This window comes from Leucoraja erinacea, chromosome 1, assembly GCF_028641065.1.
Source record: "Leucoraja erinacea ecotype New England chromosome 1, Leri_hhj_1, whole genome shotgun sequence".
In the NCBI taxonomy this organism is placed as follows: Eukaryota; Metazoa; Chordata; class Chondrichthyes; order Rajiformes; family Rajidae; genus Leucoraja; species Leucoraja erinaceus.
The window spans coordinates 162,263,803-162,276,768 of record NC_073377.1 but is presented as its reverse complement, the minus strand read 5'-3'; the positions used below and the strand labels follow the sequence as shown (position 1 = coordinate 162,276,768).

The 12,966-nt window shown below is 43.2% G+C and overlaps 1 protein-coding gene across 2 annotated transcripts in view; it reads right to left on the bottom strand.

The window, feature by feature from the left end:
- The window catches only part of kiaa1109 (KIAA1109 ortholog), a 298,241-nt gene that overhangs the window by 185,334 nt on the left and 99,941 nt on the right, over positions 1-12,966 (bottom strand). For both annotated transcript variants that reach the window (XM_055647191.1, XM_055647198.1), the window contains exons 21-22: positions 12,209-12,439; positions 9,381-9,518 (exon numbers count right to left, since the gene is read on the bottom strand). In XM_055647191.1, coding sequence (XP_055503166.1) covers positions 9,381-9,518; positions 12,209-12,439 — 369 coding nt within the window. The remainder of the gene's footprint in view (positions 1-9,380; positions 9,519-12,208; positions 12,440-12,966) is intronic.

Below are 12,966 nucleotides of genomic sequence, written 5' to 3'. Positions count from 1 at the left end.
CGAAAACGGTGTCTGAGACGGGCTGGGAAGATCATCAAAGACCCCTCACACCCTAACCATGGACTGCTTGCTCTCCTCCCATCAGGGAGGCGGTACAGGAGCCTCAGGTCACGTACTAGTAGGATGAGGAACAGCTTCTACAATAACACAATTACACTGCTGAACTCGGAGTCCTGCCGATAGATTTCTCTGGTCCCTCCGTCCCCATTGTTTAATTATTCTGTATTTCTTGATTATTCTGTATCTTCTCTCTTTCTATTTTTTTATTTCTTTATGTACAACCACTACGGACTGAAGCAAAACTGCATTTCGTTGTACTCATACTTGTATTTGTGCGATGACATTAAAGTTGAATTGAATTGAATTAAAAAGCCTGAATAACCCTTGGCAAATAGAATGTTCCCCATCTGTCATTTTGAATCCTCAGCTGGGGATATAATAATGTCAAATCAAGGATGCCCAGAGAAAACTCTAAGTTTCTCTGCTTCATTTCAATGGCATGGAAACCAGAAAGGTTATACAACTCAGAGTGTGATGGAGGGAATGCACTTGATTTGGTTTGCCCACGGGATTTATGAGGGACCACTGCTGCACGGGACCCTGTCTTTTTCAATTTGCACTCATCTTTCCTCAAGTTCACATTATACCTCCCCCCTTGACTCCAGCCAAGGACCCAAGCAGTCTGCCCAGGTGAGGCAGAGGTTCACAAGCACCTCCTCCAACCTCATCTATTGCATCCGCTGTTCCCGGTGTCAACTGCTCTACATCGGTGAGACCAAGCGCAGGCTTCGCCCAACACCTCCGCTCAGTTCGCAATAACCAACCTGATCTACCGGGTGGCTTCAGCACTTCAACTCCCCCTCCCATTCCGAATCCAACCTTTCTGTCCTGGGCCTCCTCCATGGCCAGAGTGAGTCCCACCACAAATTGGAGGAGCAGCACCTCATAGTTTGCTTGGGTAGTTTACACCCCAGTGGTATGAACATTGACTTCTCCAATTTCAGGTAGTCCCTCCTTCCCCTCCCCAGCTCTCCTGCAGCCTACTGTCTCCGCCTCTTTGTTTCTTTTTCCCACCCCTCCCCCCCCTCAGTCTGAAGAAGGGTCTCGACCCGAAACGTCGTCTATTCCTTCGCTCCAAAGATGCTGCCTCACCCGCTGAGTTTCCCCAGCATTTTTGTCTACCTTCAACTTTAAGACTCGATTTGTTTGTGCAGTTTATTACCCATTCATTTTCACATGCATTCAGCATATCTTTTCAAAGTTTGCAACAGACATATACAACATACAGAGTGAGTCCCACCACCTATGGTGAGGATTTAGTAAAAAGACTAGAAGAACATAGACAATGTGATGAAATTGGCATACAGAGGGCAGATGTAATTTAAAGTAGGTTTGTAAGTGTGAAGTGATTCATCGTGGTAGAAATAAAAGAGGACAAGCAATTTAAACTAAATGGCACAAGAACAAAGGTATGTGTGCGTGTTAAAAAAGGAAATCAAATTAAAATGTATTAAATTATTTTCTCTACTACACTTTCGATTGCATTTTAACAGAAAATATTTCTACAGAAATGAACAGCTTTAAAGACTAAATTCCAGATTTCAAGATGTTCATCCAAAAGCAATACATTTGGTGATGGCATCCAGCAATTGAACCTTATTCTTGAATCTTATTCTTTTTGCTTTAATTTCAACTACTTAAAACTGCTTAAACTAAAAACCATATGATTACAATCTAGCTACTAAAATTACCAGTCATAAGACGTATAATAACCATACAAAACATAATTGAAAGCACCAATACATTTATGCAGAATCTCTAGCATGTATCCCAATAAATCAGAAGCAATTCATGAGAATGCAGAAGTCTCTGAACCTGCTATAATATTCCAGCTCCACTGCTGAATCACCAACAATAATAATAATAATAACTTTATTTGTTAAGCACCTTAAAAACAACCAAAGCTGACCAAAGTGCTGTACAGAAAAAAGAAAACAAGCAAGACATCATAAAACAGGCAGAACAACAGAACATACAACTAACACGAGGCGCATAAATTACATACAAAAATCCAAACAATAAATTAAAAAACATAAAACACGAGTACGAACAACGCAGCAAAACCAAGCAAATAAAGTTAATAAACAATTCAACACCTCACTGGTCTACAAAGGCCATGGAGAATAGATATGTCTTCAGGAGTGATTTAAAAACAGCTAGAGAAGGGGCCTGTTTAACGTGCAGAGGCAATTCATTCCACAATCTCGGAGCCGACACAGCAAAGGCACGGTCCCCTCTGAGCTTCCGCTTAGTCTTTGGCTCAATCAGGAGCAGCTGATCATCTGACCTGAGAGAGCGGGGGAGGGCGAATAAGGGTGAAGAAGCTCAGATAGGTAGGACGGGGCAAGACCACTTAGGGATTTAAAAGTAAATAAAAGAATTTTAAAACGAATCCTATACTGAATAGGCAGCCAGTGGAGAGAGGCCAAAAGGTGAGAAACATGATCATGCTTTCGTGTGCCAGTCAAGAGACGAACAGCTGCATTCTGTACCATCTGGAGACGGGCGATGGAGGACCGACTAACCCCCAGATACAGTGCATTGCAGTAATCCAGCCGGGTGGTAACAAAGGCGTGGATTACCGTCTCAAAGTGCTGCCTTGACAATGACGTTGGGCAATCTGCGAACAGGACCCCGACTACGTTAGTGAAAATAAAATTAAAAAATCTGTACATGCCTCATCACTGGGCACAGGATCCACAGCCCCATTTAATTAATGAGTGATTGCAAAGAATAATTAAAAGAATAATGAAAGCAACATTACACAATAATTGTTTTTTTTGTGTGTATTTATTGAAATATACTTTTCAGTGATCTAAATTTGTTTTCTAAAATTATGTTTTACTTGTTTAATTGATTTTTTTTATTTTCACTAACGTAGTCGGGGTTCTGTTCGCAGATTGCCCAGCGTTAATTGATTTTTTAAACAACTTTTATCCCAACAATCAGAAGCAAAACTTTTTATTTTTTAAATTGCACCAAGACAAAGGTGCGAGCTGTCAAAAGGTTTTATCAGTCATTTGTAAAAGAAGAAGGAGATAGTGGTGGTAGTGTTTGCGGAGTGTGATGGAGCGAATGCACTTGACTTGGTTTGCCCACGGGATTTATGAGGGACTATTGCTGCACGGGACACTGTCTTTTTCAATTTGCACTCATCTTTCCTCAAGTTCACATTATTGGATTCACTAAAGTCTGAAGCTTTGCTGTACTTCAGCAAGAAGTGCAAGCACGAGCAAGTTCGACACAAAAGCTTTTGTTTTGTGGAGCAAGTATTCAACAAAGTAAATGCAGGCAAAAAAAATTCTTAATGATACCACAAAGAAAGTGAAATAGAGGAAGGTAAAATAACATTGAACCTTTCTTATACTGACTACAACATGAAGGATACAAACTTAATAACCACACTATTTAGGATTTTAAAATGTTTTCTACCAAAGAAGAATTCAAAACCTTAAATTGCCATCATCCTGCAAGAATTTTAAGAGGATAATTCAAAAAAATAATCTATGCTGTTGATTCTGGAAACTAAAACAGAAAACGCTTGAAATGCTTAGTAGCTCACAAATAGTAGCCGTGGAGAGAAAACCTTGGAGCAAAATAAGTCCCCACCTACCAATTACTCCATCTAAGCCAAATCTGATTCCAAGATGATGTGTTCCATAGCATGTCCTCATTCTTTAGGCAACGGGGGTTCCCTTCTTTTGTCATCGATGAGGCCCTCACACGTATCTGCCCAGTACCCGGCAGCTCCTCTCCTGCTTCCCCCTCCCCCCATGGCAACAGGGACAGAGTCCCCCTATTCCTCACCTTTCACCCTACCAGCCGTCGCGTGCAGCACATACTCCTCTGACCTTTTCGCCATCTCCAATGGGACCGCACCACTAGTCGTATCTACCTCTCTCTACCCCTTTCCGCAGGGTCCCTCCGCAACTCCCTGGTTAACATCCCTTTCCACCCAAACCATCCCCTCCCCGGGTACTTTCCCTTGCAACCGCAGGAAATGCAAAACCTGTCCCTATACCTCCTCCTTTGATTCCTTCCAGGGATCCCGACAGTCCTATCAGGCGAGGCAGAGGTTTGCTTGCACTTCCTCCAACCTAATCTACTGTATCCACTGTTCCAGATGTGGACTCGTATGAGCGAGACCAAGCGCAGACTGGGCGAGCATTTCACTGAACACCTTCGCTCAGTCTGCCTTGGCTTCCACAATCTCCCGGTTGCCAAACACTTTATCTACCCTTCCCATACTGACCTTTCTGCCCTGGGCCTCCTCCACTGTCAGAGTGAGACCCACTGTAAATCGGAGCAACAGCACCTCATATTTTGCTTGGGCAGCTTACAACACAGCGGTAGGAATATGGATTTATCTAACTTTAAGTAACTCTTGCATCCCCTCTCTCTCCATCCCTCCCACAACCTAATCATCGTATGAGTTTCATTATCATCCTGCTGAGTTTCACTGTTTATTTTACTTGTTCTCACCTTTCCTTGATCATCATTGCTGACTTTGGTCTGTCTTTTTGCATATCTTTCATCTCTCAGTTCCCTCTCCCCCGACTCTCAGACTTCAGAAGGGTCGCCACCTGAAACGTCACCTATTCCTATTCTCCACAGATGCTGCCTGACACACTGAGTTATTGCAGCTTTATGGACCTGTCCCACTTGGCGATATTTTAGGCAACTGCCGGCGACTGTCATTGTCTTGGCAGATCGCCGAAAAATCATTGACTGGACCCTCCCTACGACAATGTCTACAGCAAGTTACAACAAACTCCAACCTAGTCGATGTCAAGCTACGGCAAGCTCCCGACAACCGGCGACCCAATAGTTGCGACTTAGGACGTCCACCTACGACCACACCGACGACAGCCGACAACGTCAAGCTATGACCCTGTCGGCATCAACTGATGGCAATTAACCTCATTTTGACCTCCAAAGCCGATGTTGGGGGAGTCCAGAACCAGGGGCCACAGTTTAAGAATAAGAAGTAAGCCATTTAGAACTGAGACGAGGAAACACTTTTTCTCACAGCGAGTGGTGAGTCTGTGGAATTCTCTGCCTCAGAGGGCGGTGGAGGCAGGTTCTCTGGATGCTTTCAAGAGAGAGCTAGATAGGGCTCTTAAAAATAGCGGATATGGGGAGAAGGCAGGAATGGGGTACTGATTGGGGATGATCAGCCATGATCATATTGAATGGCGGTGTGGGCTTGAAGGGCCAAACGGCCTACTCCTGCACCTATTGTCTAAAGCAACGCAATGATTCATTTTTCTTATTATAGGAATTGTAAGGTGGGGTTTTCCCCAATCATTCTGCGACATGACTGCCATGGAGCAACATCAGAGGGCACTGCTCTCACAAGAAGAAGCCCTGCAGCTTGCAGCAGCCCTCATGCTTATAGATCAGAAAGACAGAGGACAAGATGAATGGGGAAGAAGCAGCCCATTGTTGTTGAAGGTCTTGTCCCTGAAGAGACCCAGGTTGGGCCAGTATGAAAACCTGATGGCTGTGCTCCAGCAAGAAGATGAGGCTGCTTTCAGAAAGGCTCCCTCCTGAGCTATTTCAGGAACTGAAGACACGGGTGGACCATCTCCTTGAGAAAAAGGAGACCTTCATGTGGAAGCCACTGGAACCAGGCAAGAGCCTCGCCATCACCCTCCACTACCTGGCATCAGGAGACTTTACAAGAGCCTCTCCTACAGCTTTCTTGTGGCCCACAACACCATCAGCAAGATTGTCCGAGAGACCTGCGAGGCCATCATCAGTGTTTATGAAGATGAAGTCATGGTCTGCCCTAATACACCAGATGAGTGGAAGAGAGTGGCACAGGGCTTTGATACCAGATGGAACTTCCAACACACATGTGGGGCAGTTGATGTCAAGCATGTGGCCATCAGGTGTCCACCCAAGGGAGGTTCAAAGTACTTCAACTACAAGAAGTTCCATTCCATCATACTCTTAACTGTGGTGGTTGCAACTACAACTGTGGATGTGGGCACACCTGGCAGTGTCGCAGATGGTGCGATCTGGAGAGAGATCTCCCTTGGGCAGGCACTGGAAGAAGGAACAGCAGGGTTTCCCGATCCAGAACCTCTACCAGGAGAAGACAACCCTGACTTCCACTTCACACTAGTTGCTGATGATGCCTTCCCACTCAGGTCATGGATGATGAAGCCATACCCTCACAGGAAGATGTCAAGGGAGCAGCGGATCTTCAACTACAGGCTGTCCAGGGCTAGGAGGGTTGTGGAAAACGCCTACAACTTCCTCGCCAGCAGATTCAGATGCTTGCTGACTACGATGGTGCAGGAGCCCAAGAATGTGGAGACAATTGGCTACGCAGCATGTGTCTTCCACAACGTGATCTGTACCAGAAGTGTTGCAGCACCAGCAGCAGCCATGGTGGAGGGTGACAGAGTGGACAACCAGACAGGCAACATCACACCCCCAGGTTCATGGAGATCTGGAGGACAGGCTGCACCTATGGTGCCACTGGAGAGATTGCCAGGAAACACTGGCAAAAAGAGAGCCAAGGACCAGAGAGACCATCTCTGCACCTACTACAACTCCAAACTAGGCAGTGTACCATGGCAGAACAACATGTTCTGAAGACCAGCAGCAAACATCCCACACCACAAACAGAAATCCACCACTCCAGGAAGAGAGCCCACAACAGACCACAGAAAAGTTCCTTTTCAGGGCCGCCCACATCCTCCCAAAAGAGTTTAATTTTAAATGCGGTACAATGCGTGTTTGTTTTAGTGATCAAAATATATAAATAGAATCTGCTTTTCATGGCAGTGCAAATGCTTGTGTCTGTGTATATGTGCCTACCACGTGGAGTTGTGGACTCGGGTTTTTCGAATGCGCCGATGAAATTCACCAGTCAGCTACGTCATCTGGCGATAACCTGCGTCATCCCGGCGACAACTTACAACAGCACCCACGTCAGGAGACATCAAGCTACGCTCATTGGCGTCAAACCAACTGTCGCCAAAAAATTTTCAACATGTTGAAAATTTTGCGGCAACCAGAAAGACGCTAGGACTTCTTGCGCAATTGAGGAGACTACTCACAACCATACAGGCGGTACCCTGGCGAACATGCGGCAACAGCAAAGACGCCTGTAGTTGCCTAACAAAAAAATCGCCTAAGTGGGACAGGCCCATAAGACTTTTAAAATTTATTTGAAAAATTCCATCAAGGCTGGAACATTTTAAGATCTGAGACATAAAAGGATAAACTTCCAAAATACATCAAATAACAGGTGTTGATGTTTCCCCATCAATAAAATTACGACTGAGAGCACTCAGGTAAAAATAGTAAAAATACTGTCATTTTTCAAATTATGGTTTTGCATGGGAAGGAATACAAACCAGCATATTACACAATGACACACAAAGCCTTACAGTTTTACCGACACCTACACACTACGGCATATTTACAGTAGGAAACATCAAAGTAATGTTAGCAAATCTGCAAACAAAAGTTGAAGGGAAACATTTTTTTAATATAAACTGTTGGTATGTTTTGGAACATATTAAGATGGTTCACAATTAAATCAGGTATAAAATGGCTTTGATGGCCTTCATCGCAGTGCCCTTTCATAAGGTCATAAGTGATATCATGAGTGATTGGAGCAGAATTAGACCATTCGTCCCATCAAGGCTACCCCACTATTCAATCATGGCTGATCTATCTCTCCCCCCTAACCCGATTCTCCTCCCTACTCCCCATAACCCCAGACACCCGTACTAATCAAGAATCTCTCTTTCTCTGCTTTCAAAATATCCAATGACTTGGCCTCCACAGCCTTCTAGGGCAAGGAATTCCATAGATTCATCACATTCTGACTAAAGAGACGTCTTCTCACCTTCCTAAAGGAACGTCCTTTAATTCTGAGACTATGACCTCTTGTCCTGGGTTCTTTCCTCCCACAATTGCTCTGTAGCTGCCACAAATGCAACTTCAGGATGTACTCCTTTGACTTTAAGGATCTTAAAATGTAAGATCCACAGTGTGAAGCTTGCCATCTCTAATGACAAGCTTCACACATCACAAGTGAAGCAACAGGATATCCAAGAGGTTGAGATGAGAATAGAGGAACAGCGATGTCAAGGTCCACAAAGGTACTGATCCTTTTGGGGAACTGGGTAGATAATGGTGTCACGATTTACTGCGAACCAAATCATGTCCCAATAGTTAATCCCAACGGATAATCCTCTGACATTTTCGCCACCTCCAACGGGATCTCACCACTGGCCACATCCTCCCCTTTCGGCTTTCCGCAGAGACCACTCCCTCCGTAACTCCCTGGTCAATTCGTCCCTTTTCAAGTCAAATCAAGTCTATTCGTCACATACACATACGAGATGTGCAGTGAAATGAAACGTGGCAATGCTCGCGGACTTTGTGCAAAAAACAAACAGAATGGAACAGAATCACATATTCTTTTACATATTAAGTATTGTGTGCGGAAGGAAAAAGGGAAAAAAAACACAGCAATTTAAAAAAAACAGTAGAATGGTTCAGTAAAGTTAGTCCCTAGTGAGATAGGAGTTTACAGTCCTAATGGCCTCTGGGAAGAAACTCCTTCTCAACCTCTCCATTCTCACAGCATGGCAACGGAGGCGTTTCGGAATGGGAGAGGGAGTTGAAGTGCTGAGCCACTGGGAGATCAGGTTGTTTAATGCAAACTGAGCAGTGGTGTTCTCCTTCTCTTTATCCTCCATCATCCCCTTCCCACCCAACCCACCCCCTCCCCTGGTACTTTCCCTTGCAACGACTGGAAATGCTACACTTGTCGCTTTACCTCCTCCCTTGACTCCATCCAAGCAGTCTTTCCCGGTGAGGCAGAGGTTCACCTGCACCTCCTCCACCCTCATCTATTGCATCCGCTGTTCTAGGTGTCAACTGCTCTACATCAGTGAGACCAAGCGCAGGCTTGGTGATCGCTTCGCCCAACACCTCCGCTCAGTTTGCATTAACCAACCTGATCTCCCGGTGGCTCAGCACTTCAACTCCCCCTCACATTCCAAATCTGACCTTTCTATCCTGGGCCTCCCCCATGGTCAGAGTGAGTCCCACCGCAAATTGGGAAGAGCAGCACCTCATATTTTGCTTGGGTAGTTTACACCCCAGCGGTATGAACATTGCCTTCTCCAATTTCAGGTAGTCCTTGCTGTCTCCCACCTTCCCCTCCCCTTCCCTGCTCTCCTGCAGCCTACTGTCCCGTCTCTTCCTTTCTTCTAATATAGGCCGTCTAACCCAGACAGTCACCAACATAATACTTGCATTAATGAGTGCTTCATTGGGTTACTTACCGGGTAGTTGTCGCTTACAAAAATGTAAACAGGTGACAATATAAGCTGCAACAATGTCTCCTTGTGCCCTTTCGTCATTTCAAAACAAAGCCTCTCCAGGAAAGCTGTGGGACACTCTGAACCATCGCCACTGCAATGCTGAAACACATTGAAACAAACTATTGAGCTAACTCTAACTCGTGTAAATTTATACAACTTAGTAGACCTTAAATATTAACGTAATAAGTAAAGTAATAAGTGATACTTTGTTAATCTCATTTATTGAACAAGAAGGAGATATAGGCTTGTGTGAGTATAGGCTTGTGTGTGTACACAAAATATAGTGCACACAGGGCACTCTGCTGCTGCTGTGTGTGTGTGTGTGTGTGTGTGTGTGTGTGTGTGTGTGTGTGTGTGCGCGTGTGCGTGTGTTTTTAACACACGCACACAAACAGCAGTGATAATAGGAGTTCAATTGGAATCAGTCTTAAATTACCAACTTTAACAGTCATAAAGAATCAAATCACATTATATGGAAAAGCTTAAGAAAGAACTGCAGATGCTGGAAAAATCGAAGGTAGACAAAAAATGCTGGAGAAGCTCAGCGGGTGAGCATCTATGGAGCGAAGGAATAGGCAAAGTTTCAGTTTGAGACCCTTCTTCAGACTGATCAATAGGCGACGTTTCGGGTCGAGACGCTTCAAGAAGGGTCTCGACCCGAAACGTCGCCTATTCCTTCGCTCCTTAGATACTGCCTCACCCGCTGAGTTTCTCCAGCATTTTTGTCTGCCATATGGAAAAGCAGTAAGTATTCAAACTGCTCATACAATTATGTAAACCAGTATCTGCAGTTCCTTGTTTCTACGTCAATTAAGCACTCTGTTTAATCCCCTCCAGGAACATCTGGATTCCAATGGCCTTTACATACGATTCACGTGTAAGAATATCCAGATCCCTGGGTACAGCAGCATGCTGTCCTCATTCTCAGGATTCAGAATGACTTGCTTTCACTCTGATTCGGTGGATTCTCAAATGAATGAAGAGCCTAAGAAGCAACCACTGAGCACATTCCTCGGCAACTGCCACTCTGCAAAATAAAATTCACCCGACATATCTCCTTTAAACTTTTCCTCTCTATCCTTATAGCTAGGCCCTCCAGTATTTAACATTTAAATCCAGGGTAAAAAAGGTTCTGACGGTCTACTGTGCCTATACTTCACATCATTGTACATGCATAATGGGGTCGCCCTCTCAGGTGCAGCCTCCAATCCAAGTTTGTCCAGCCCGTCCTGAAAGCTAATATCCTCTATTCTAGCATTCTGGTAAACCTCTTCTGCACCCACTACAGTGAACTTTAGTGAACAGGGTAGTTCATCTGACTTCTGTAAATTAACTGGAAATATGCCCATAATTGCATAGATTTCCATAACTGATAACTTGGGAAATCAAATGTATAAACCAGCGTCTCTCATCAAACAGAGAAATCCTACTTCCTCGAGCAAGGCCTCTAACTATTTGAGGAAAAGTGAAGATTAAGATCTCAAACCTTGCATCAAGAGAATGGATTAGCAGACTGAGATATCCCAATCATGCAAATCAAAGAAAATGATTTAGCTATGTTCTCAAAGCTGCCTTTAATTGTAACATCCTTACTAGTTCACGGGTTCGTGATAAATAAATTGGAGAAATAACGTTTGTGATGGTCGTGAAACCGAGTTGTTTTATTCATAGCAAACAGACAACAAAGCAGTAAAGAATTGTATCACTCTTAAAGACGTAAGAAAGAGTATGGTGCCCTGTGCCTACTCTGCCAATCGAAAAAATTATGGTTAACCTTTCATCACCATGCCTTTCTAATTCCATATCCCTCAATTCCCATAATATTTAAAATATTTTAAATCTTTTAAATATAGAGTAACTGACCTCACCTGCCAATTTAGCTTGAGAGTTCCAAAGATTCACTCGCCTCACCTGCTGAGTTTCTCCAGCATTTTTGTCTACCCTCGCCTAAGGTGAAGCCATTTCTCTTCATTTCTCACACGATTCACTCATCCTGTCAAGAACCGCCTGCCACTTGAGTGGCAGAGTCTGCAAACCTATGTAAGCCTCAACAGCAATCTCAGAACACACATGATTGGAGTGGAAGTGTCACCAACAAGTCCGAAGGTCAGCCTCATTTCATTTCATTTTTTCCTTTAAAATCAAAAACTCAACAGCTTCCACATTAACAGTTTGAATGTTATTTCTCTGAAAATCCACCACATCATGTACACACAGCTTGGTAGCTGGGACTTCCATTTTGATTTATTTTATTCTTAATTGGAATCTTTTTTTCATTTTAATGGTGTTCAGTGTAGTAAATGATAAAATTGTGATATTTTGTAATATATAGCCAATATGTATTTATGTGGCTTCAGAATCCACAAAGCATTTTAGAGATAGCTGCAGCAAATAAAGCCGATTATATTTTTCATTTTCACAGGACAGCATTTATTGCCCCTCTCCAAATAGCATTTAGCTGCTTGACCTGACAAGTCATTTCAGAGAGGTGTTATGAATCAATCAAACCGATGCAGTTCTGGGGCCATATAAAGTTCAGAATGGGAAAGGAAATCTTTTCTCTCTTGGAAGAAGATATTTTTGAAATAGCAATCCATTACTGACACTGGCTTTTCTTTCCAGATTTATTTAATTAACTCTTCACTGAATTTTCTGCTCAAAATGCTAAATATATTGGTCAAATAATATAATCACTACTAACATAAACAACTATGTCTCGTTTCAAGTGTGGCAATGCAAATCAAATATCCAACAGCTGGTTATTTAAAAGACAAATATATTCCACTTACCACTGGCAGTCTTCCGTGTACTTTATATAAATTAATGAGGACAGAAATATCCCATGGGCGGAGTGTAAGTGGGTGAATATGTTTACTTCCACCCTCGGTTTCTTTTTTGTCATGTTCATCAACACCAACCGCTGTCCACCCAGAACTAGAAGATGTTGACAATGACATCACAGGACTGGTGATAGCTTCCTCAAAATCTGTGTACATGTCATCTTCTCCAAAGTAGTTTTCCTTTTTAAAAGTAAGAAGACATACAAATGTGAAAAGTTTATTCAGGAGAACCAAAAGTGTAATATTACAACAATAGATCGATCAACTCTCTGCTAACATCCAGAAGAATAATCCAATTGAATATTGTACATTCAGATGAAAACATACAGATTTATATTTGGATGTCCCAAAGTAACCCGCAAAGTGACTGAAGAAGGGTTTTGGTCCGAAAAGTTGCCTATTTCCTTTGCTCCATAGATGCTGCTGCACCTGCTGAGTTTCTCCAGCATTTTGTGTACCCCCAAAGTGACTCAATGACCCCCCCAATTTTTTTAAATTAATTAAGTTGGCATATGCTGTTCCATTCACAGTCCAATCCAGTAATATATTAATAGTATCCTCCTATGAGCTGAACTAGATATGTGCATTCTTCTTAAATGTCTGCTGAGGAAAACCAAGTGATTATTGTGAGAACGTTTTTTGCAATTTAATAACATTTTATTTCCACAGTAAGGCAAACATTATTATCAGCAGTTATAACCATATTC